General features: G+C 51.7%; 1 protein-coding gene across 1 annotated transcript; it reads right to left on the bottom strand.

Annotated features, from left to right (window-relative positions):
• Positions 1-543: 543 nt before the first annotated feature.
• On the bottom strand, positions 544-19,909 carry DIPK1C (divergent protein kinase domain 1C). Its single transcript, XM_081800969.1, has 4 exons — positions 19,709-19,909; positions 11,445-12,128; positions 7,263-7,427; positions 544-4,444 (listed from the first exon to the last, which is right to left on the bottom strand). Exons 1-4 carry the CDS (start codon positions 19,907-19,909, stop codon positions 4,226-4,228), a joined length of 1,269 nt encoding a protein of 422 aa, XP_081657095.1. The 3' UTR covers positions 544-4,225.
• Between the last annotated feature and the right edge of the window lie 6,092 nt (positions 19,910-26,001).

Genomic DNA, 26,001 nt, shown 5'->3' with positions numbered 1-26,001 from the left:
TATAAGGCCGCTAATCCCATGACTCGAGCTCCCCCCTCATGGCCTAATCATCTCCCACAGGCCCTGCCTCCCAGCACCAGCACCCCAGGGAATTCGATTTCAGCACAAGAATTCCGGGTGGGGCACAGTCCACAGCAGAAGCTCTCGACCAGCCTCCACACATGTGATGTGCATCAGCGTCTGCTGATGGCCTTTATGAAAGGACAGGTCACTGCCCTGGGCCCACCTGAGGTTCTGGGTCCCATGAACATGAGGCAGGGCCCAGGCCCCCTTGGCCGAGAAGCCCTGGGTTAGGATCAACCCTGTGTGACCAGGACCTAGGGGCTGTCCTCTCAGCTCACAGATAGTTAGACCAAGAGGGGGAGGAGCCTTTGCAGAGGAAGGAGACAGGGAGAAGGTGGGGAGAGAAGCAGGACGCATTATATCCCCCCCTCAAAGCCAGCCTTGTGGCTTCACGTGGCTGAAAATAACTAGGGGTTACAGAGCCCTGGAGGCGCGCCCACACTCCCATGCATGGCCTCATTCAGTCCGCGGCACCCCCGAGACAAGGGATTCCAACCTTTAATGCATTCAGATGGGGAAACTGAGGCAGAGAGCGGTGAACTACCCTGCCCGATGTCACAACACTGGTAAACGGTGTTACTCAGAGAAAACTTCAGATGGCCACACCCCAGCGTTCATGCCGCGCAAACGCTGGGGATGCGGGCACCTGCAGGAGCGGCAAGAGATGCAGGCAGGCCCAGCGCACCTCCCGAGGAAGCAGAGGGAAGGGCGGGCATGTTCCGAAGCTCGGAGACGTCTCCTAGAGACAGGAAGCAAAGTTCGTGGGACTCCAGACCGTGTTGGTGGCCCCATCAAGAAACTCAAAGCGGGGACCCCAGCAAAGGCGTCTGCTCTGCGGTTCACATCCTCCCGTAGGATTTCTCCGGAGGCTCGGCCTCAGCACGTTGCGGCAGAATGAAGTACCCTCCCCAGGAAAGACACATGCGCAGGGCCGGGGTCAACATCAGGATCGAAGACTTCTGCACAGCTTCCAGAGTCCGAAAGCTGGGACAATGCCCCTGTGTTACCATGCAGAGTGGCATCTGTCCACCCACTGCGAGTGCCCGTGGGTCCTTTATTGGGTCCTTGGCTTCCGAAAATTCCAGCCAAACTCCCCCACCCCCAGCTGCTCAAAGAACAGCTTCCAAATTAAAGTTAAAAAAAAAAAAATAGGGTGCCTGGCTGGCTCAGTTGGTTAAGCGACTGCCTTCGGCTCAGGTCATGATCCTGGAGTCCCGGGATCGAGTCCCGCATCGGGCTCCCTGCTCAGCAGGAGGTCTGCTTCTCCCTCTGACCCTCTTCCCTCTTGTGCTGTCTCTCATTCTCTCTCTCAAATAAATAAATAAAATCTTTAAAAAAAAATAGCTGCTCTTCCAATAATTTAACATCCTGGGCATTCATCATGGGCGGCTGGCAGGCTGGTGTTGAGCGTGGTGCCAAGGCAGGCTTGGAGGACTTCTTGGAGATGGCACATCTGTGAACTGCTTGTTCCCCTCCCTCTGAGGAGATGAGAACTGGGATGGTTTAGAAATGTCTGTAGCCATGTGACATTAGGGGGCTGTCCCACCCCTTCTTGACAGGTTTTTATCACATGCTCAGTAGCGCCTACAATTTCTGGGCAGATACAACGTGTCTCAACTATAACCCAACAGCTTACAATCTGGAATCACTTGATCAAAAGATAATTTTAACCATGATTTATCAAGATACATGGTAAAAACCGGCTTGTGATGCGGGACTAGAGATGAATGAAGCACCACTTGCATTAATTTGGGAAAGCTGAAAAAGGAGGAACCTGAACCTGCTGGACTTCCTCCTCTGAGCACACAGCTCGGGAGAGTTTTCTCTACTCTGCTCGATCAGATCAGCAAGAGACGATCTCACTTGCCACATTAAAAATATTAAATGCTGACAGCAGTGTTTGTTGATTGTATTATATAAAAGCATGGTTTTGCAAGGGTTTGAAATTGTTTAAAAAACAAAAACTACCACAGATAGTTTAGGAGTCTCTGCTGTTCCATGGAATTCTCCAGGTGGGATGGGAAAGGGGTGCTCCTGTGTGTGTATGTGTGTGTGTGTGTGTGAGAGAGAGAGAGAGAGAGACGGGGTGGTCAAACACAGGGGAAAGGGATAAAACTGCTCCTTTTCAGCAATAAGAGCACCACTGTGTTGGGTAGTTACATGTTGCATTATCTCCATGATAAACAAAAACACTTGCTTCCATTTTGGTCTAAATGAAAAGGAACATTTTCCCTTTCCTGAGCCAGCTTTGCCCCCGGCCAGTTGGCTCAGAGCCAAGGCTACTGAAGGGCTGCAATCCCAGGGTCAGCCCGCCGGAGACCCTCCGCTCTCCCCCTGCAAGCCAACAGTCGTAGGGACACAGACTGCAGAGCCCTGCCCCTCCCTCGCTCACTGGCCCTTCGTTTTACACCCAATTTCATGGAAACCTTGCTCCAGACAGAAGCTGACCAGCGGGTTCACGGGGCTCCAAGGGACCCCCCCCTACAGAAAACCACTGCACAGAGCACAGCCCTGGAGACACAAGAATCTCTGCTCAGTGGACAAGAGCCAGTTCTTTTTTCCTGTAGAATCTACTAGTCCAAGGGCTGTGCATCAGACTAGTTTCAATGTCCCTTCTGCCACAGAAGTGATTGCCGTGGCTTTTTCTTCCTGCCCAAGACTCCAGATGCAGAGTGAATCGTTCATATACATGGTTAGAGGGCCCTTGGGAAACTCTGCCCGTGGTGACAGGCGAGGGTGGGACTGTAGGTGACCGTGGGCACTCAAACAGGAGTGCTCGGGAGTCACAGAACCCAGAGCTGGCGGGGCCTTCGATTTTCTCTCCCTCGCAGACGTCCGAGTGAGCCCAGGTGAGGGCCCCGGACAGGGCCTGAAGAAATGCATCCAAATGAACACAAGTACGCAATTCCCCTTTGTCTGCACCGGGAAGGGACTGGGTGCTTAGAATTTGTCAATCTGTGATTTTTTTTTAAACTTCAGATCACTGGGCGCCTCGGTGGCTCAGATGGTTAAGCATCTGCCTTCGGCTCAGGTCATGATCCCAGAGTCCTGGGATTGAGCCCCGCATCGGGCTCCCTGCTCCTTGGGAGCCTGCTTCTCCCTCTCCCTCTCTCTCTCTTTGTCTCTCATGAATAAATAAATAAAAACTTAAAAAAAAGAAAAAAACTTCAGATCACTTTGTCTTCTTCAATTTGTAAGCCATCAATAATTTCCTTTTCCTCTCCTAGCATCTTTCTGGATTTACCTTTAGGGAGACCAGCCGGTTACCTGTGGCACCTGCTGCCCCCCGGGGTGTGCAGTAGAACCGAGTTCCCTCCCAGGGGCACCTGGCTGGCTCCCCGGGGCTTCGTCCGCCTGCCCGGGGAGGGACCGCAAGGAGCTTCCCTGGGACTCTGCTGTTGGCATCTGCCACCCGGGTGTGCTGCCCAGGGCTCCGTATTCGTGGACAGGAAGGTGCTGGCCTCTGACCCTGCCCGAAGTCAATGCTGCACCTCAGCACTCGCGCTGCTTCAAATCCTCCGGGGCAAGAAGGCAGGTGCGCTGAGCTAAGCGGTTAAGTGCTCCCTAAAACACAATCCATAAAATCGATGCGCTCCTCAAAACGAAAACTGCCATCTGCTGTCCTTACACATCCTCTCCTTACAAATTATGTTTCCTGAAGATGCAACTTTCGTTTTTTTATTGTATGTAATTCCAAATTCCAGCTAGGCAAGCTGACCCAGAAGCACGCTGGGGAAACCACCTTCCCTTACCCCAGAGCTTCACACACTCACCTGCTCACACGCACGTGGCATGCACACGCCGGTACAACTCACACTCACGCCCGCACTCACACTCATGCAAGTGTGCCTATGCAAACACCGACACTTGCTCGTGTGCACACGCTCACGCACGTGTGCAGAAAGGCGGTCACGTGGGCAGGGAGGCCCGCTGCAACTCTCCTGCCCTGAGCGCCAGCACGCTCCTCAGAGCAATGGCTCCTTGGGTCTGCGCCTTCTCCTGACTGAGAGGCTGCAAAAGTGAAAGCTCTGAGTCCACAGAGCATTAGCGACTCGCTCCACAGAAGAGCACAGGGACACCCGCGGGGGCGGTCGCTGGCCCGGAGGAATGTCTCCCCCACAACACCCAACCCGAGGGGACCCGCCCAAGGCCACAGCGGCGGCTACTTCTCTGCCTCCTGCAGTTCCCTCTGCGTGGCTCGGAGGAGGCGCCGAAGCTTCCAGAACACATCGGGGGCTGCTCTCCGGGGGCTGCGCGCGGTGCGCAGGGGGTCCGCGCATTCCTGCACCGCCTCCCGCAACTGCCGCTGCAGCGGGAAGGATAGGGCCGAGCTCCAGAGACTCGAGGAGAACCAGTGGCGGAATATCTTGTCACAGATGACCTGAGGGACGGCAGACGGGGCGGTTAGTGCAGGGCTGCAAACCCCCAGCGCCAGGGATGCTCCGGTCCCAAAGGTGCCTTCCCTCCCAGAACCTGAACCACTCAGCACCAGGAATGGAGTCCGGCATCCAGCCCTGGAGCAGACGGGGAGGGCCCGGCTCACTGAATACCCTCTGAAGACAGAGGGGAGCAGAGAGCGCTGGGCAGCCGCTGCCGCGGAAGGAGTGGCCCCTGAGCCGAGTCACCGCGTCGCTGAGGACTTGCTTGGCCATAAGCCGGTCACCGTAACTCGCGATGACCGCCGGACAGGGTTGTCCCGAGGGTCCAGTGACGTGCGGGGAGAAGTCGTGGGCAAACATGATCGCATGTTGAGACACCTGGAGAAAAGACTGTCCTGGAAGGGACTTTGAACCCTTTTATTTCAGGAGCAGAAGTGAAAAATTAAGCCACCATCTCGCAGCCTAGAATTCTAACAGGGTGCAAAACTCCCCTGAATCTGCAGATCTCCTTAAATCCTCCACCTAAACGCGTGGCCTGTTCCCACAGCTTTCCCAGGTCCCTCCTGCTGGGAGGGCTGCTCCCAGAGCTGCGGAATTAATGGGCTTTACTTTTCTGTGTTGCACTGTCTTGGGCTCACTGAACAGAGGCCTCAGTGTTTTAAAGCTACTTTTCGTAGAAGATAAGCAACTAACTTCTGTTTCCCCCTCCCTGCAAGGGTGAGGATTCTTTTTAAAAACAAATGACCTTAGTTCTGTTTTGAATTGATAATCCATGTGCAAAATTGTTCAATGTCCCCAAGGACAGACCACAGGTAAGTCCTAGGTCTCCATGCTGCTCCTGACCATCAGACACTCTGCTCCTGGCTCTCGGGAGGCCATCCCTTCCTTGAATGTCCTTCTAGACAGAGTACGTGTACACGCATCTCCTTTCCCTTCCACTTTGCACAAAAGGCAGGCTTTTGCACACTGTTCTTCAGCTTCCATTCCCATTTAACCGAATACCAGGGAAAGCCTCCCATGTCGATTCTTACAAGGATTTCCTGTTGCTTTCATGGCTGCACCTCAAATGTGTGGGTAGATCATAGATTATTTGACTCTTCCCTATTGGTGGAAATTGAGGCTTTTTACTAACTTTTGCTATTATGAACAATGCTGCAAGAAATGTCGTTCATGTATGTCATTTTCACTTTGCACATGTGACTTAATTTCTAGACTAGAAATTTCTGGGCCTAGAGGTATGTGCATTTTTTGTTTTAGTATCTATTGCCCAATCGACCCCATGAAAGTTGTCCTGAGATACGCTCTCACAGCAACGTATGATGAGAACACTTGTCTCCCCACTGCTCCACCAGGATCTGTGCTGTCTTTCATTTTTGCCAACTGATGGTTTAATTTGCATTGCTCTTAGCAGTCAGGGTGAAAGTTATTTGTGCTTCCTTTCCAGTGAATCGTCAAGTTGATATCCTTTGTTCACATTTCCATCAGATTGTTGGCCTTTTTCATATTAATTTGCAGATACTCTATATCGTAAGGACATCCCCTTGCTTTGGTTGGCTCCCTGGAGAGCGGACTCTAAGAGGGAGGTTTGCAGGCAGGGATTTATTGAGGCGCGCTCCTGGGAACCAAGCCTCCACGGACCTGAGGGAGAAGGAAATCTTCCGGTGTTCCTTACTGAGGCTGGAGACTGGGCTTCGCGTGTGCCCCAGCTCCCACTGACCCGTCCCTGGACGCTGCCCCTGGCACTTGGAGTAGCCACGGCAAAGAAGCTCCAGTGGGGAAGGACAATCCTGGGGGACACTCTCTGAGCCTTAGGCAGCAGCTGGTGCGTGAGGACCCCCTTTGTCCCCTGCTCTCCTGATCTGTACCAGCATTATGCAAACAGTTTGCCCATTTTCTCATTTAACTGTTAAATTTTGCTCGTATTTGGGGGGATTTTGTTTTGTTTTGTTTCCACTATATGGATTTTTTTCAAGATAGTGAAATCTGTCACGTGTTCTTCCTATGGCCTCTGAGCTGTGTTCCATACTCAGAAAGGCCTTCCTTACTCTCGGGTAGTATTTTAAACTCTCCCAGTTTTTCTCTGGTACATTTAGTATCCTATTTTTTTTTTTTTTTTGGTAAATACTTGAGCCCTCTGGAATTCAGTTTAGTCCGGGGTGAAATAGGAGCTACCCGGCTGACGGGTGCCATTCCTGCATACCCCAGCTACCTTCTGCCGGCCCGAGAGCTACCTGTCGTTACGTCTAGCTCTGAAATTTTTTTAAAAATTCTATTCCTGGGGCGCCTGGGTGGCTCAGTTGGTTAAGCGACTGCCTTCGGCTCAGGTCATGATCCTGGAGTCCCTGGATCGAGTCCCGCATCGGGCTCCCTGCTCAGCAGGGACCCTGCTTCTCCCTCTGACCCTCCCCACTCTCATGTGCTCTCTCTCTCATTCTCTCTCTGTCAAATAAATAAATAAAATCTTAAAAAAAAAAAAAACATTAAAAAAAAAATTCTATTCCTTTGCTCTGTCAATTGGGGCAGGGATTTTTTTTTTTTGAGTAAAATTTTAAGTTAGAAAAGGAATACATTAAGAGGAGATGAGAAGCCCAGCAATGGGGTCTGCTGGCCACTTCATCCAGGAGACCCCCATGGGGTCATTTGACCGACAACCCCATGGGCCAGACGACACTGCTTCCCGCTGTCCCTGTCCCCACTGAGCACATCGAGCCCAGGTGGCATGGAAGGGGTGACCTGGGCCACATGAGGGGGTGCACCGTGCAGAGGGCAGCGGCGGCCCCAGAGAACGACGTCCCCCCGCCCACGGGGGCAGCCGCCTACCTGCAGGTTACTGTTAACTCTTTCTGCTCCACACTTGTTGATGCGCAAATCACACTTTGAGAAACAGTCGAAGAAATTGCAGTCTTCATCTCCTGTGCAGTTCTGCTCGAGAATTTCCCTCATTTTAGGTTCAAAAAAGGCCATGTCCACGTCGATGGCCACCACCTGTAACCAACACAGCACGTGGCCATCAGAGGACACCGGGGCTCAGCGGACCGGCAGCCGGGGCACCTCCGTTCCCCGTTTGCAGTGCAGGTGCCTGCTGGTTGTGGGATCACAGAACTCTGCCTGCCGGGAAGAGGAGCCAGGCTGTGCTGGGGGGCGCCTGCTTTATTCACACAAGCACCAGGCATTGACCATATTGCGAGGCTTTCGCTGCAAAAAGGACCTTTGCTGTCACTGGCGAAAGCCTAGGATTTGGAACTATAACTAGAAGTATCATTTTTCAACTTTAAACACTTTTTCAGCTTTAAAAGTAGGATCTCTGAGGGGTGCCTGGGTGGCTCGGTCAGTTAAGGGTCCGACGCTTGGTCAGGTTGTGATCTCGGGGTCCTGGGATCAAGCCCTGGGTCCGGCTCCACACTCAGTGCAGTCTGCTTGAGGATTGTCTCTCCCTCTGCCCTTCCCCCCATACTCTCTCTCTCTCAAATGAATAAACAAACCTTTTAAAAAAAAAAAAGCAGCTTCTCTGAAATGTCTTAAAAATAAATGAATTCCCCTCCCATTGCTGTATCACTTTGGCCTCTGACTTTTAGGGACCAGCATTATAAATGCTGTGAGACCCAGATAGTTTATCCCCATGAATATCAACAACAAAGAAACCGAACTCCCGGGGCAGGTCTGTGGGTATGATGGTGAAATTGGGTGGGCATAACCTACGCTGTCTACTTATGGCATTATCTGTGACCCGAGTCAACTGGCTTCCTACTGATGCTTGGATGGACGTGTGGCTGGGAAAGGCAGCATCAACCCTCTCGCATTAGGGCTGATGCACATGGACCCCGATCCAACAGCACCAGATACTAAATGTCGCCGTCAGCAGGAGCCCACAATTGACCCCCTGCAATTTCAGATTTGTCTTCTTGGCTTCAAACCAAATGGGCTTCAAACCAGAAAAAAGGAAGAACATCTACATTATGCAGATTTTCCACCACCACCTGAATTTAAAAAATAAAAAAAGATGATCTCAAACTTGATAAAACCTGGAGTCTGCCCAAATCAAGCAGTTCATAGCTTCAAGGTATTAAAAAAGCTCTAGGAAGACTTGATGAATTTGATGGAGTCTGTGGCATCTCACAAGCCTTCACAGGCCATCCTCCGAACACGAGCCCTTCCTTCTGCCTTTGGTAGCATCTCAACAAGGCCTCACTGGCTGGGGTCCATTTCCTCTGCAACTCGCGGTGTTGGAAGCTACATTCCCTGGTTTGGGTTTTTGTTGTTCACTCAGGAGTGATCCCAGAGGCAGTAAACTTCCTTGGGGGATGATTAAGTAAAACAGAAGAGGGAAAATAGTTTCTTTCAAAATATATGGAGAATAATGAACATAAAGAACAGGGAACTTTTCCCTACTTAAGAGCTTTGCCTAATTACTAATTCAGGTGCAGCAAACAGAAATTACAATTTTAATCAATTTTTCCTATCTCATTATTTAGCCAAAAGAAATAGCTAATTTCGCTATTTAACCTAGCTAATACACTAAAAATATATTAGGCTGTGCTCATGAATCTATTGTCTTCATAATTTATTATCAGGACCAGAGGGCCTCCCTCCTTTCTATACTTTCTGGCAATCTCCCCAGCCTCCCCTGGGCTCCTACATACACTTTCAGCTCCTTGCAACTTCTCGCTCCCGTTCCTGATTGTTCCCTTCTCGTCTCCCAGGGAGAGCCAGATTTATTTTTTAATTTTTAGTGTATAGTGCAGAATAGATTACAGCTATTGTAAGCCTAACTCCACACACCTAAAATAAGAACAGCAACCAAGCCAACAGAAAGACCTGCATACGGCTTCTTTAATCGTATCAGGAGAATCCTAACACTCTTTCTGAATGGAATGACGTAACTCGCATCTTCATCAAACTTCATCCCAGCATCAGACTAGAAAGGGTTGAGAATTGTTTCATTCCCCACTGAACAGTGTGGCTCTCAAGTAGGACACATATCTGTTTGAAAGGAGCACTTGTTAGCAATGGTTTGGAGGTGTGAAACAATGGTGTTTCCCAGTTGTTCCTTTGCAACCGCTAGAGGAAGTCTCAGGACCTATAAGTGGGGCCCCGGAGAGAGGGAATGACTGCAAGTCACCACGTCCCACCCCCAGAGTGTCGGACCCAGCAGGTCTTGGGGGGAAGGCAGAAAATCAGAATTTCTAACAAGTTCTCTGGTGATGCTGACACTGCTGGGTCTCATTTAAAGTTGTGAAATCATAGGTAAAGTTAACAAACTCAGTGTCTGTAAGGAGGTCAGTAATGCCAGGGTTAGCCAAGGGGGACCCTCTGTCCTCCCTCCCCGTTCTCCCCCGAGAAGAGGAGAAGAGCTCAGGCAGAGGCAAGGGCCTGTGTGCCCCAGCACAGTCCAGAGGGCACAGTCTGGGACTAGGTCAAAAAGTGCAGCCCATTATTTCATTGAACAAATATTTCGTGCCTATCGTGCACAGGATGCTGGAAGGCACAACTCTAGTGCAGTGCACAATCCAGCAACGTGCCATGTTCCCCTTTCCCCGGGGAAGACCGGTCAGCTCCGCCTCCTTCCTACAGCCTTTCCTGGGAACCCAGCCCAGATAGCGCCGCAATTCCCTCGAGTGTTACTGCTCCTGTGGGGTTCCGCTTGCTGACACTCCGTAATACTTGCTGGATGGACACTCGGGTGTCAGATGAGCTCTGCCCCATAACCGCCAAAGCCAGTGTTGTGAGTGGACGCTCCACACCTCCTTTCCCAGGGCCGTGGGGCGCCTGGTTTCCCAGGACTTCTCTGAGAAAGAGAACCGTGGTCCTTCATGTCCATTACATAAACTTTCTGCTCATGAATTAGGGAAGCTTGGCCCAGGATTTCACCTCCAAAAAATATGCTGGCAGATTCCTGGGGTGTCCCTCCCCTTCACAGCTCAGACCATGTCTAGAGGTCTCGTGGAGCTCAGGATATTGCGGACGGAACCGACCGCCTCCAGAGCTCACCACCCAGAGTGCAGACCCTCCAGAAGCCTCCCAGAACCTTCTGGAACCTCTCAGCTCTTTCCCTTCCACACTTGGAGCCACCCCCAGCTTATCAATCCCTCTGGGGCAGCCAGGGACAAGGAAGGCATTAGGACAAAGTAGTTTGGGCAAGTTGCCACGGTGCTCCTCACAGTGACAAAGGCTTGATTGGAGAAGGGGTTTACATGGGGGCACATTTCGTTTTCTAGGTTTCAGGCTGTTTTAAGCAGGCATTCCTATGCTACCTGCCCTGGAAGCCCTTGGCTGGCAGTAAGAGAGCCCTCTTTTTGTCCCTTTATGTTTTTAACCAGGATGAAGAGCACCCTTCTGCCATGAGCCAGCACCCTCAATGAGCAGCCCCCTGGTGTGGCCGAAGTCAAGTTGGCCTCATTCGCCAGCTGACTTGTTGCAGCCTGGGAGGGGAGGACCAGGACACAGCCCCCCCACACACACACTCCACATGGGCAGGGCTTTCCCCTGGAGAAGGCACCGGAACTCCAGCTGTCCCTCTAGAAGTCTCACCCGCGGAGGGGAGACCAACTAGAACCGCTCCAAGAAGGAAGTATCAGGAAAAGCCTGACACTATCACACAGCATGGGCGGTGTAAAACAGCATCCTCGAACTAGCTATGGCACCAAAGCCCCCAAGGCCACCCTTCTTTGTCATCCGCTGTGGCTCCTCGTCTCCTGAGCATTGTTCTCTGCACTCAGCAAGAACTGGCTTTCTAATTAGGTCTAAGAAGCTGCTCAGCCGCTTTGGAGAAACCAGAAGAGCCATGAGGGAGGACAAACCCGCCGTGGGTGTCTTCGTTATCATTCCCCCTCCAGGGAGGTGCACGGGGCCTGTGTTCCTCAAATTCTCTCATTCACACCCCAAAGGAGGTGCTCCGGCAGGTCCGGCTTGCCCAGGCTGGAGGCTTGCATTTCAGAATCCCTCTCCTAGATTCTCTGCCCCCCCCGCCCGCCATGACACGCACGCCTTCCCCATGCCACTCACCGTGAAGTCACTCCTGATGGCAAAGTTTTCGGGCTTGACGTCGCAGAGGTGGAGGCGGTGAGAGAAGTCGTCCTCGAAATGGCTCACCATGTCCAGGAAGCTGAGCGCCATGTCGCTGATGGCCTTGGCCTGGCCCCGGCCGCCCCGGGGGGCCCCCGTGGCCCCGTCCAGGGGGAAGAGGGCCCGGTGGCGGGGGCTGCCGGCGGCCAGGTACTCCACCGCGTAGAAGTGGCCGCAGGAGCCCAGCACGGGCAGGGCGTGCCGGCTCAGGTCCTGCAGCAGGCTGAAGAGGACGAACTCCTCCTGCTGCAGCAGGGACCAGAGGCTGGCCAGCTGGCCCCGCCAGCGAGGGCCGCGCCTCCCCGGCCACAGCGGCCCCAGGCTGCCGCCCGACAGCTCCAGGCCCAGGGCGTTCTTGACCTCGCCGGCCACCAGCAGGAGCAGCTCTGCCTCGGGGAAGTCCTGGCCGCCCTCGTCGGCCGCGTCCTCCAGCAGAACGAGCGGCTGGAAGCTGGAGAAGGCCTCCTCCTTGGACTTGAGGATGATGGGCCGGCCGCGCCAGTCGGCCTGCAGCACCTTCTTGCCCCTCTCGAAGTACAGACAGCGCTGGTACAGCAGCTTCTCCCCGACGCACAGGTCCTCACAGAGGTCTCCCACCAGCACCCCGCCCTCGTACTCCCGGCACTGCAAGGAAGGGGACAGTCGGTCACAAGGCGGGAGCGGCCGTGCCGTCGCTGGGCGGGGCAGGGAAGGGGCCAGGGGGTCCCTGCGCGCAGACGCTTTGATCAGCTGTTGGGAGAAACCTCACGAATGTGAGCCACGCAGGCTATTTGGGTCAGTGGGTAATTCACTGAAAGAGCTAAACGAGTGTCTCGTATTTATTACATTATTCACCCAGGCCCAGGTCTTCAGAATCAGGACACCGGAGGCGAGACGCGGGTCCCCCCTCCACACCGCGCCCCCGTCCAGGCACGTGCTGCTGGGAAAAGCCTTCCACCCGCTGGTGACCGTTCCGTCAGCTGTCAGAGACAGGGCTGTCCGGGCCAGAGGTTCTCGACGCTGGCCACACGTGCAGGTCGCCGTGGGGAGCTTTGAACGCCACCATCCAAGAAGGGCTAAGTCAGATCTCGGAAGGGGGGTCCCCAGCGAGCGTCACCTGGTGCCAGGCCAGCCATAGTGACCACCCTCCCAGCAGTCCCCTCAGCCCGCTGTCTGTGACACCAAGTGGTGCCGCGTCTAAGGCCAGCAGGTCTGGAAGGGTGACAGGGGTTCGGAGGGGCACCCTCCGGAAAGAGGAGTCAGAGGAGGCCCCGTGGCTGGTCATGCCAGCAGGACTGGAGACAGGCGCATCAGAAACTGGCCCTCCAACGATGGCCAGGGGAGGCTCTTCAGAGCCTCGGGTCGTTTCATGCTGGTCAGCTTTGCATTACAAGCAGCTCAAAGCCAGACAATGGACTTCCAATGCCTGGATATAGGAACAATTCCAAAATCCCAAAAGCTCTGAAAACTACAACTTTTTTGTGACTCAATGAGCCTCACGTGGTACCAAACCCCAACTGAAGAGTTGTGGGGCTAATTGTAGTCTGAGTGTATTCGACTTGGTGTGAATTTCCATACATTGTGCTGCAGAATTATTCATTGGTTTGATTACTGGTTCTGCTTCATATGCAAAATACAAGATATATGATCCATATTATTTTTCTAATGCCCAAAAAAGTGTGACTTCAAAAACATGCCTGGCCCCAAGGTGTTAGATAAAGGACAGTGGACCTTTATAAATACTCTAGTTTAATTGTTCAAAGCACGTATTACCAGAATGCTTATTAAAAAGAAATATTCCCAGTTCTTAAAACGAGTATCTGGATTTTCGGGACCATTTCAGGCAGCAGCTGGACAAGAGCCTGAAAGACCCAGGCCACGCCGTCTGACCGGAGTCTGGGGCTTTCTGCTGAAGGAGGCTCCTGGGAGCCATTTCTCCTTTGTGGGCTTTCGATCTTAGTATATCAACCTTGGGTGGTGAGTGTGTCACACCCACCAAGCACAAGGACGCAAGTGACGGAGACCTGTATGTGGTCATGAATCCGCCCCAAGAGCTTGGGGGTGCCAAGCTGGGCTGCTTTTTTGTCTTTGGAAAACAGACACCCGTGATGACGTTGTGTTAACAAACTGTGCTAACAACTGTGTTAAACACACTTGATGCTGTGCTCATCTTGCAATTTAACACAACACACGCTGGTAAAATGCCATCCTCTTAATTCCATGGCTTGGGGTCAAGAAACAAGTGTTGAAAGGATCAGGACCCTTTGAGTCTCTCACTCTCTGCTGAGAATCGCTTCCATATCGCCCCTTGTAAGTCACAGCCGCTGACTCAGGCTGCCCCAGACCTCTCAGGATATTCTCAGAGGGGAGCTGGGGATGGAAGGGTGAAGTGTTCTAGACAACCAGGAGCAAAAAGGGGCCATTCATTTTACTTGTTGCTGGTTTTTTCCCTACGCTATCTGGTATTTACAGAGTTTCACATTTCTTTAGTAAATTTCCTTATAAAGTCCAAAAATTCCTTTAAGTATGATACCCAAAATTATTTGATTCAATTCCATAAACATCTTTGGAGTGTTGTCACATTTAGAATTGAATCAAAAGTGCTTCTGTATGAAGTACAGAACAGGAAAAGAAAAGCAGGTGACAGAACCAGTCTGGTGGGAGGGGGTTAGTCCTGAGCTGAGAGCTTCAGAATCCTGGGAGAAGCCAGAGAGAAGGGAGGAGGCAGACACTCTGCAGCTGAACCTGCCACTGGCCAGGAGAGACACCTGTGGGCCAAGGAGACTGCTCCACTCCTCTGGGACTGGGAACGGCCACGGGCAAGGCCTTGCTGCTTCAGCCACACGTGGCCACCTTCAAATCAATAATGCCACTCTCCCGACCTCACCCAGCTGCATGTGAGCTGAGCCCCTATCCAACTACAGGTACCAGGCTCAGGAGTTCACATTACAGAGGTGGCTGCCTTCAAAACTCATAAATGAGAGCAGAGGATGATCTGTGCAGGATAGGTACACTGCCTTGGCTCTGGGGCAGACTGGGTTTGCCTCCTGGCTCTGCCCCGTACGGGCTGGTGGCTTGTTTCCAAGTCTATAGCATGGGATGCTGATACAGTGTCACAGGAGACCTGTGAAGGTCAACCAAGGTCACAGGTGCAGAGGACCCATGGTCTTAGTGAATGCTACTTCTCTCCCACCCTCTCCAGCCCCGGTCATTGTGGTGGGGGTGGGGGGTAGAGAGGGAGGCTTCTTCCCGGAGAGATGTGTCTGAGCTCAATTTTGAAAGCCTAATTGCAGTGTGCCTAGCAGAGAAGGAGAAAGGGGGCAGTTCCATTGCAGGAAATAAGCTGTGCAAAGAGCCAGAGTTGCAAAGTAGTGTGTTCAGAGAACCAGATACAATTCAGGGGGGTTGGAGAGCAAAGTTAGTGCAAGCACCCGTGTGTCACGGACCGGGCTGTCCTATGAGAAGATGCCATGTCTCCACCACACAAAAATGCTTCTACCCTGCAAGGGCCAGATCAACCTTCCGCGGGTGGGGAGGGGGTGGGGAGGCAGCCCGGCTGCCCCTGGAAAGCCTCATCTCCGCCCTCTGCCCCCAGCTCCCAATCCACCAGACTCACTTGCACATCCTCTCTCCCACTGACTCCCCATAGCACAGTGTTTTCTACAAAACTATCCTGCACTGATGAAGTCTAGTTCAAATCAAATTAAAATCTATACAATTTTGCCCCTGCAAATTTGGACGGCCGTTCCAAACAGGAGTTGCAAGACATTTTGAACAATGGTATAATCATCGAATTGGGCATAGAGCCTATCAATTTTGGAGGGGAGCATTATTTGGGGCTGTTTTCCTGAGGCTTACCACATTGGGGTAGAAGTGTGCCTCCTGCAGGGCTGACAACTTCGGGGGCTGCAGTGTCGAGCATCAGAAAGGCCAGGAAAGTGGAGCGAGGTGCCCAGGACCCCAGGGGGCCTCCAGCTACCATAGGGGAGGTCTTGGGTTTGTGACCTAACTTCTGGTACCCCTATCACCTCGTTCATCATAAGAGATAGTCAACACTAGAACAGGGTGTGCACAGTGTGGTTATTACAGAGTTACTCTTCATCATCATCCTTTAGGATGATGTGCTTTTGGCATTTTGGGTCCTTACTGTCTTATAGAGACCGTAAAATTCATGCGCCAGGGCTCTGCTGGCAACCAGTGCTGGAGTGAGTCTGCACAATCCTTTGGCAGGTCTGTGCCTCCTAAACCCGGAGAAGAATTAACCTCGCATTTAAACACCAGTGAACTTAAAGGACAAATTACAAGTTTACGAGCTAATTAAAAACTGCCATCATGTGAGAGGAAATAGTGAAATTATTTTATGAGCAGCATGTCCTACTGAAGTAGCTGTGTTTTAACTCAATAAAAGTGGTTTGTTCACTTGAGCTCAGTGTTTAAAGTCACTTTTCTCTGAAAACGAGGGGGTGCTGCTGGCATGAACACAGGTAAGCTTCTGTGCCCAAATGTGCGTACATGCAAAATCCACAGGTATCACATTTTAAAATAAATTGAAAAAAAACAACAACAACCAAGTAAACAAAGTCTCCTTACCATGGATGGGCATTTTTTAATTACTTAAACTCACAGTGGATTTGTGTTTCTAGACTATGTGCATCCATACAAACGCACGCTCCCAGAATTCTCAGTTCTGGTAGGAATGTCTCAGCAGTTGTTGCTTAGAATCTCTCCAGCTCGTATCATGGTTCTCAGGCAAAAACAAAACCTGTCCACTGAGTCTGAGAAACTGCTGATGGGGTCTCAGAGGTCATGCCTGAAGGCTGGGTTTTCTTTTGTGTATTTGTTTTTGTTTTTAAGGAGCATGAAGTCTCTGCGTGGTTAGCAACAGAGCCCACGATAGAACTCCTTCCCTGAGCAGCCGGCTGTGCATTGCAGAATCTCAGAGCATTTAGCCTGTCCACTGCGCAACCCCTCTTGACCCCTGGATGGCTCAGAAGATACACATTACGCACACGGCCAGAGCACTCAGGAAAACAGAGACATTCCCTGCTATAAAATCTTTCTGGATGCTGTAGTCCCACTGGGACCATGGGTTTCTACCACAGCAAAGAAAGTTAAGCCCGCCCTATGAAAAAGCAATCTCTACTGGAGGCAACTAGATTAAGTCACATCAAGAGCCAAAGAGCCAAAAGGGAGTTAAGCCTTCTGCATAACAGAGCCCGTGGGAATATTTTTGAGATGCCTTGAAAATGATATGCTACAGAAGGATGAAGCATACCCAGTTGTTACTCAGGGCTTTCGTTATCGGGGAAGCCACCGATTGCCAGGGGGTCTCTACTATCACACTGCACAGGGTCGCATACTGTCTCCAGACGCCACGACTGCGTGAATCAGGATAAGTTACTGTCCGTCCCGGGGCTCAGTGTTGCCATCTGTGAAGTGAGGAGAGTATAAGCACATCCCCAGCACAGGTTATCGAAGGGCTGAAATGGGCTAATACGCAGACAGCTACTTAGCTCAGGGCCCGCCCAGAGCAAACACAGCGGGCACCCACAGCGCGCCTCCTCTGCTGCCGTGTGCAGTGCTCTGCCCTTGGAACGGGGAGCCAGGCTTGGTGACGCTCAGCAGCCTGGGATAGCCCGGGGCACAGCTCACTAGAAAAGAAGGGCTCTAGAAACCTCACAGAGAGGTTGAAGAGGGCTTACAGATGTCTTGATTATGAGATGTGCTGAAAAGCCATGGTCCAGAGGAGCACAGTGGTCTGACTCAAAAACCTCCAAAGCTAGAGGACCCAGGGCTCAACTCCTTGGAACAACTCCAGTTGGCTCTTCCAACTCTCCCCCCTTCCAGGGCCATGAAGTGCGCTGAGCTCCCTGGGCAGGAGGGGTGCCGCCTGCGGGAGCCGGCAAGCCCGACTCCCAGCTCCCTGAGCTCTGCACCTTTGTCTGCAGACTCCTCTGCAGACCAGCAATGGCACCTGGCACACTGGCGGCCTGGGACCCCAGCAGGGGTGCGGGCCTCCCGGGCTCTGCCAGGGAGGGAAAGGGCTCCCTCTTGCTCAGTGGCAGTGCGCTCCTTCTGTGCTTGGTATTCCGAGGGAAAGCTAATGAGGGTCTGGAGAGCAGTCAGAAAAATAACGGCCAGTTTTTTCATTAAGGACAAAAGCCAGGCAGAATGAATTGAAAGTGCCTGGGAGCCTAGAGACAGAGGGTCGATTCAGCCCGAGTCCTGGGTGGCCACCATGCCAAGCTCTGCATGGCAGCCAGGGCCCAGCAGAGTCTGGGTTGTGGAGACCGAGGGGCTGTTCAAGCCCCGTTCTAGTTCAGAGTATCCTGGGGCACAGGGAGCCAGGGTGCTGGGTGGGGCTGACACCCACAAATTCAGAACAGAGAAGGTAGAAGGGGACGAGGCAAGGAGAGAGGGAGAGAAAGGCAAGCCCTGAGCACAGGTGAGAAATAATGGCCCCTGGGAACGGGGTGCCCAGATGATGCTTCCCGAAAAATCAGTTCACGGAGACAACGTCAGATGAACTTCAGGAAGACAGACAAAGGCAGTATTTCAAATTGTTCTTTGGGCAGTAGGCAAGATGGGGAGCCTTCAGAAGCAGAGCCCACATCTTCAGCTTCATGTCAGACTAAAAACAACCCCCGCTGGCGGCCATTAGAGATATATTGGTAGAACCTCTAACCAGAATTGGTTTTAATTTATGAGCTGGCATGCTGCGAAAGTTATGATTAGCAATTACCTAAATTATATTAGGCCATATAATGTCCATTAGTCCTTTTCCCACTTAACCGAAGATAAATAAGTGAAAACAGCACTTTTATTTTAATGAAAAAGATTATTGTATTATTTTTGTAAACAGGTATTCCATCCTGGGAAAAAACCTCTTTTTGTTCCTTAAAATTAGCCAATCAGTCCCCCCAAAACAGAGGTGCAATAAGCCTTGTAGAAGGAATTTTTATATGGGTTACTGAGAAAGTTGATCAGTTTTTGTAAGTTAAAGAAAACTTGATAGAATTCAGTGTAACAGTCCATAGATGATTGATAATAGATAGGTGATTGAGAGACAGGATGGAGGGAATCGTTGATGAGGGTCTCACTCGCATTATGATCAATGCATGATCAGACTCAATTAAGGAATATGATTTGCGTTTGTATGTTTCAGTCCTTTAATTTTTCCAATCTCACTTAAAATTTTTTTTTAACTTTTAGGCTATGAAAATTTGAAAACCTACAATCTCAAAAACCCCACCCATATGTAAGCAATTGGACTGTAAACTTCCCATGCGTTTTTTGAAGATTTCTTAAAAAATAGATCATCTTTCACAGCAAATGCTCAACTAGATGATCACTGTTTTAGGAAGTGAATAATTGCGTAAGAAACCAAAGTGGCCGCTTTTGCCCGCTGTCTTCACCTTTTCGGCTTTCCTTTCGGGGATTCCTACCTCTTTCCAAGTCTTCCTAACCCCCATAACCTTCCGGACCAAACGGAGAGACTGAGAGCCACCAACGTTTGGAATGAACGGATGAGCATCTGGGGCCCAGTGCACACAACAGCCTGCCCAGCCCAGCTAGGACCACTCAGGCCCACGCCTGTTCGGAAACCGCTGTCTTGACCCCAGGACAGGGGTCTGCGGGGGTCCGCTCCCCTGAGCGCACTCTGCCTGGGGTCCCACAAACCGCGCCCGCGAGAGCCGCGGCGTTGGGGCGCAGGGAGTCAGGGGCCCTACCAGCCGTCTGCGTTGGGCTCAGCGAGATGCACCCAGGTTGGAATCACAGAACAGCCGCCGAGCGAGAGCACCCGAGAAGCAGAGGCGCGGTCCCCGCCGGCCCCGAGCCCCAACACCGGCCGCGCCGTCGCCAGCGCCCCGAGCCCGGCCGCCCCACACGGGACGCGGGCACGGAGGGGCTGTCGGGAGACTCGGCGCAGACCTGCAAACTTGCTGAGCGCGGGCTCAGGGGCGGCAGGAGAGCCGTTGGGCAGGAACTCTATCTTGGGACAAAGGACCAGTTTTGGCGAAAGGAGGGAGGCACCTCCGCGCACCCACAGACTACCGGGCAGAGACGGGTCGTACGCACCGGGCATTCCACGCACCGTGTCTGGACCCCCGCCCCCCCGGGTGCCACGGCCGCGCCCGACTCCCCCGCTCCCGGGGCCAGCGGAGGGTGTCCCACCCCGGGCCCCCGGGGAGCGCGGCGCGGGGCAGTGCGGCGGCGGGACCTACCAGCGCGGCCAGGATGCGCCGACTCTTCTCGTCGGTGCAGCGCTCCGAGAGGACGCCCGGGTGCGCGCGGAGCAGCAGCGCGGCCGCCAGCACCCAGCCCGCCGTCCACGCCGCGCAGGCCAGCAGCGCGCCCCGCCCGCACCGCCCGCGCCGCCCGCGCCGCCCGCACCGCCCGCACCAGCCGGGCCGGCTCCGCGCCATGCCCCGCCGCCCGCGCGCCGACCCGCCGCCCGCGCCCCGCGCTCTCCCAGCGGCTCCGCGGCTCGGCCCGGCTCGGCGGGGGAGGGGGCGCGGGGGAGAGGCCGCGCGAGGGGAGGGGGAGGCCCGGCGGCCCGACTGCCCGCGCCCGGCCGGTCCTGGGGGTGGGGTAGGGTGAAGTGTCCGCCGGCCACAGCCTGCGCGCCCGCCGCGGCGCCGGGGGAAGGGGGTGTCCGCTCGCCGCTCCCGGGGTCCGCGCGCTGCTCGCCCTGCTCCCCTCGCCGCACCCCGACACCTTTTCCACCTTTTTTTTGCACCTTTTTTCCAAGAAAAGATCCCTTTTCCCAAGAATTTGGGGGTCTGGGGCACCCTCTTAAACAGAATCCGCAGAACCCGCGTAGATTCAAACTCCCGCCGTTCAGACTCCTGGTTCCTCTGTTAACACATCTCTAATTCAGACAAGATCTCCCCCCTTCTCTCGGCGGCCGCTCAGTGCCCCGCACTCTTTTTACAGAGCCCCACCCCACCCCGCCAAATCCCTGGTTGCTCTCGGCTGTGGCTCTATCCCCCGCAGCCCGCATTCACCCGTCTGCTAGATTCCTCTCTCCCCTGTAACCAACGTGGGCTTCCAGGGGTCGGGACCGTCGGGACATCTTAGCGACCCCTGTCCGCCTTTCCCAGGCAGCGTCCTACATCCCACTGCTGTGGCCCAGGATGCCAAAGAAACCGCTAGGGCGTCCTCTCTGCGGGCAGAGAGTACCACACTCTTGAAACGTTTCCGCTTGCCCCTGGCTAGGAGAAAGCAAGCGTTCACCACATGTGTCTAAAAATGTATATTCGTAACATCATCTGGGGAGCGTGCTTCCACGTTCAAATCCCAGTCTTTATATAAAATAGGTGGGCGCCTCAACCAACAGAGCTGTCTCTGGTTCTTGCCAGCCCTCTCCACCCCTCCCTGAGCGGCTCCTCCATTCCCTGAAAGGCTTTCTCCCCTAAGGAGAGAGTCCTGGGTGGGTGGTGTCCTAAGAGGTGAACTGTCACAACTGAAGGCCTCTGAAAGCCGCCCCTCCCAGGGGCTCACACATTCACTTTAAAAAAGCTTATTCCAGGCCTCTTCTATGCCAGCCCAAAGCCATCACCCTCCTGCCTGCCTCCACCTGAATTTCCATTCGGGAGCTTAGGAATAACAGGATCCACTCCAGCCTGATAAAGCAGTCTGTGATTATCCCCAGGGAACTGGCTTCTTAACCTTGCCTATTCTGCAACTCACGGTTTAACCTTCACAGCTGGGTGGTAGAAGTCTCTAGGAATTGTGAAACATCAAATTAACAAATACCACTGAAGGAGCCTTTTAGGTACAGAGCCAGTATTCCCTGATGCAACAGACACTCCGACCTGGGATGGCTCTGTCAAAGGCAGTGATGGCTACTGGGGTCCTTTCCGAATGGCCAGTTCTCCCACTTCCCAGGGCACCCCCAAACAGAAGCACTGCTGGGAGTATTTTGGTAAGCTGGCTGTCTGGAAACTTGGTTGTCTCTTTTCAAAACAGTTGTGGAGCCCAGAAGGCATCGGAGGATATTGTTTTAAAATCTTGACTTGATGCTGTAAAATTGATCCCTTTTCCCAAGAATTTGGGGGTCTGGGGCAGGAATAGGAAGAAGAATGAGGTAAAGACATGTGAACACTTATCCTTTACAACCTAGGAATAAAAATCACAGAAGGGAAACAGAACTTGAAGTCAGAGTTAACAACATTAGGATTTGCAAGGCAGCTTTTACTTTGTAAGTTTTTAAAAATGTCAATCATACTTCTTTTGGCATTTTATAAAGAAAAAAAACAGAAGAACAAAATTTTAACCCCACAATAAAGAGATCCTTTAAGTATTCAGCATTGTTTTAACACAGAAGTTACAGTACTCTCTAGACCAAAATAAAATCCTCAGAATGCAGGACTATGCAGCCTGCCGTCCTGCTGTGCAGTTTGCACACTGCACAAAGCCGTGGAGCTGTGGATGGGGCTGAGGTCCACCAGAGCTCCGCTCACCAAACCCTTTTCCCCAGGGGGCCCCATGGAGGGGGCCTCTTTGAATTACCTGTCCAAAGGGGGCTTTTTTGGGTATTCACATGAAGGTGACTTACAGGCCAGCTGTACCCTTGATACTAAAAATAAGCCCCCAGAACTGCAAACAAACAAACAAACAACAAATACGTAATTGCATGAACAACAGAATGTGAAGCTTTGGCTTCACGAACAAAGAAAAACAAGTTAGGTCTCATCTCCCAGAGCCCTGCCTGCTGCACATTGGTACCATTAGCAGGGCTCCACAATCGTGCTGCATGATTCAGAATGACTGGCAGCCTTCAAGGGTCAGGAGGAAGGGGATGGGCAGAGCTAGGGAGGGGCTTGGCCCACTGCCTGCTTCACATCAGGTTGATTTCAATAGGCTTTGACTCCTTAAAAAAAACTGTATGAAACCCAAGAACTACTTCCCCCTACTCTCTTACCCAAACTCTGGAAATGAGTCATAGTATTAGAAATGGCTGGGCACAGGGATCCCTTCAGCCATGCTGCATTCATGCAGAAATTCACAGGGTAGTTTTCCTCCGTCTTGAAGGAGGTAAAAATTTTGCTCTGCATAGCCCCCAGGGCAAAAGTCTGCAAGCAGATGAGAGGCCCCCCGTGTTCTAGAGTCTGGGACCCAGGCCCCAGGCCCAGGCCTCAGGCACCCACGGATTGGAAGAATGTGATCAGGGTTAGCTTGATTTAATTAAGCACTCAGACTAGACTGTGTTTGTTCATTTATCTCTTCCATTAGACTAGAGGCTACTTGAGGGTAAGCACTGTTCTATTTTATGTTGTAATCCCAGCACCTGATCTGGTACCTGATACAAAGGAATATCTGCTGAAGAAATGAGTCAAAGGTCAGAAAACTTTGAGCCCCCTGTGGAATTTTTCTTGAGAAAGTGTTTTTAACACATAAATATTTCTTTCTGATTTCCTGAGGCTAAATTGAGCAATCCAGACACATCACAGTGTTAAGAATATGTTTGAACATATCCTTTGGGTTCTGAACTCATCTATTGACAGTTGAACTTGTCACCGAGAAAAGAGTATGAACGTTTCACTTAATAGGGCATTACTGGGGGAAAAAAGGTAAAATTCTACAGTTTTCCGACTTTGATTATACTAGATAGCTTTCTGAGTGCACGATTCTGCTACATTTCCACATGCATTGAGCTTATAAAAATATTTTTCTTCCTAAAAGGACTGGATAACGACAAATATGTCTGTTTTAAATATACTACTTGACGTATGCACATACATTAGCTCATACGATTCTCCAAGCAACCTGGCAGGTGGATTGAGTGAATGCCACTGTTTAACAGTTCATAGAAAAGGGCATGAGCTCCTTTAAAGGATCTGTCAGTGGCGATGGCAGTGTTAGAGGCTTCTAGACTTGATCTTCTAATTCCTGTTTCGATGTTGGAATAGCCCACTCTAGAAGTGAGAGCGTGAAGCGTTCTATATGTATCACAATCATTTGTTGACGGATCCTGCCACTGACCAAGAAAGTTTCAAACATTTGTTATCTTTACCAGTGATTTGCAAAAGTTTTCACTGGAACAAGATTTTAACTCATGCTTTCCTACCATCTGTTTCCCATCCCAGCAGTGGCTGCCATGTTGGCCCGATGGCGAACTACAGAAAAGGGGAGGCCACCTTTCAGAAGGTGGCGTGTTACCGGTCACTTGTTATCCTGTTGTGGGGTGAGGGAGGGTAAGCCTGAAGATAAGAATGGATAGTCAAACTTCCCACCCCACTCAAGAGAAATCTCTCTTCAAAGACATTGCACACTTCAGATGGGTTAACTACACCATCGTTTGGATTTTACCATATCTCCGTACTTATCCTGCTCTTGTCTGAAGTGAGATTGGCTCTACTTTTCAAATGTGAGCTGTGTTTGGAGAGGTAGGAGAAGCGATCCTGTGTCTGGGCCAGCCTGAGTCGGGGCTCAGGGTGTAGGTCTCTCTGGGAATCCTCTACAACCAGAGGCCAGGGTCCCAGGACGTGAGGGGACAGAAGTTAGGACGGTCAAAAAGAAAGCATGGCTTCTTTTGCAATCTTGCCTAGCATCCTCAGATTGTCTAGTTTATAAAGCTCAATAACCATTTAACCCTGACTTAGGAGAATCCAACATTCTTGAAGGAGCTGGGCAAAGCTGATGCGTCAGGATGTCCCTAATAACAAACTTTAGAACACCAACAACTTGGAAGTAACCCAGACATGTATGGTAGGGATTGGTTAGATAAACCTCCATCACCCCTAAGTGGACGATATATGCCGTCATCGGAAACTGGGTTGTGAAGTCTATTTGACAGGAGAGGGATCACAGGAGAATTTGTCATTTCCCCTCCCTTGTCATCACTCACCCCACGTTTCCTCGGGGAATCATTCCCTCTCCCACTCAGTCCCTGTGTTTGGTCTCCACTGACAGTGGGGGGTGTGCTTGAGACAAAGCCTGCTGATGAGAGCAGCACCTTCCCCAACCAGAGGGGTGAAGCCCCAACGGGCCACTCAGAGCCAAGGGGACTCAGTTCTTGTTGGAACCGGTGGGAAAGAGGGGGCTTCTTTCCCCCGAGATGCAGGCACCAGGGACCACTGCAGAAAGAATCTGCGGGAGAATAGGGCCAGCCTCCAGGAAGGATTGCTGAGGGCTGCATTTGAGCACCTGCCTTTTCAGTTACCCAGTCCATAAATTCCCTTTGTGGCTCAGCCAATGTGGGTTGGTTTTCTGTCATTGTGAGTGTACAGACACTCACAATATATCGCTGAGGTTTCAAAACATTATGTTCCACCTGAGGCTTTTTTTTTTTAGTGCATACCATATATTTTTGCATGTACACCAAAACTTATGGGAAGAGACATCAAATTGTTTACAGTGTTATCTCCGGATGGAGGAAGGACAGGTGATTGTATTTTATTTTTTTATGTCAAATTTCTAATTTGATTTTAGACAACCATACATTATTTAAAGATATAGTAAACAAGCATTGCTATTTATAGAGATAAATTACTGGAGGAGAGGCAAACCCCAGAGCTCTGGTATCCATAGCTTCTGGTCTCATCAGCTGCTGTGATGCTAGACATCTGAGAGATGTGGCCCTGGGCCACCCTGAACCACTTTATAAGTGCTAGTTCTTCGTCTTCTGTGATCTCACAGCCTTGCTCATTTTTCTGTAATAATTCTTAACATGGTAGGAGTTCATTCATTCATTCATTCATTCATTCATTCATTCATTCTATTAAGCACCTCTTCCCTGGTGTCAAAGATATAGAGGTGAAAGAACAGGGTCTCAGCCCTCCTTTGGTGGGAACAATTACTCTACCACATGGAATTCTCTGCAGGAGGATATGCTGCATCTCCGCCCCCTGCCCCGTGCCCCTCTGACCACCCAGGCCCCCAAGGGACCCCCTGACAGAAGATGGGTCGGCAGCTGTTGGTGCCAAACCTATGCTGATCCCAGGAGCACCTGCTAGGTGTTGCACTCCAAGCATACCCAGGGACCCTGAAAGGACTTGATTGTGAGGGGATGGAGGGGCAGCTGGCCAAGCCATGGAATTATACCATGTTTTCTCGCTTTCATTTTTGTCATCTTCCAGGGGCCAGAGAAAATCTCTCATCATCTGCCCAGAAACAGGAAGATCGCTCTTGCCCATATAAAGAGGGCACAGACTTTCCTCCATTCTCAGGGCAGGTGGCCTCCTAGACCAAACATCCTCCACCTCATGTGTTCTCAGATCGCTGGGCTCTAGTCAGCATCATTAGCTTTTAACAGATTTATTGAAGCATAATATACATGCCATAAAATTTCCTGAGTTTTAGGTATATAATTCAATGACTTCTGGCAAATTTACAGTCATGCAACCATCACCACATCGAGTGCCGACCATGTCTATCACCCCAGAAAGATCTCTCTTGCCCTGCCCCTCTCCGTTCACTGCCTGTACCCATCCCCAGCCCCAGGCGACCACAAATCTGCCTCCACATATTACGTTTTTTCCAAACATATCCTATAAATAGAATCGCATAATAG

The sequence above is a fragment of the Leptonychotes weddellii genome, chromosome 13 (assembly GCF_054177405.1).
Source record: "Leptonychotes weddellii isolate Sample4059 chromosome 13, ASM5417740v2, whole genome shotgun sequence".
NCBI lineage: Eukaryota > Metazoa > Chordata > Mammalia > Carnivora > Phocidae > Leptonychotes > Leptonychotes weddellii.
Note: the sequence above shows the minus strand (reverse complement) of the source record. Positions and strands in the feature narration are given on the sequence as shown.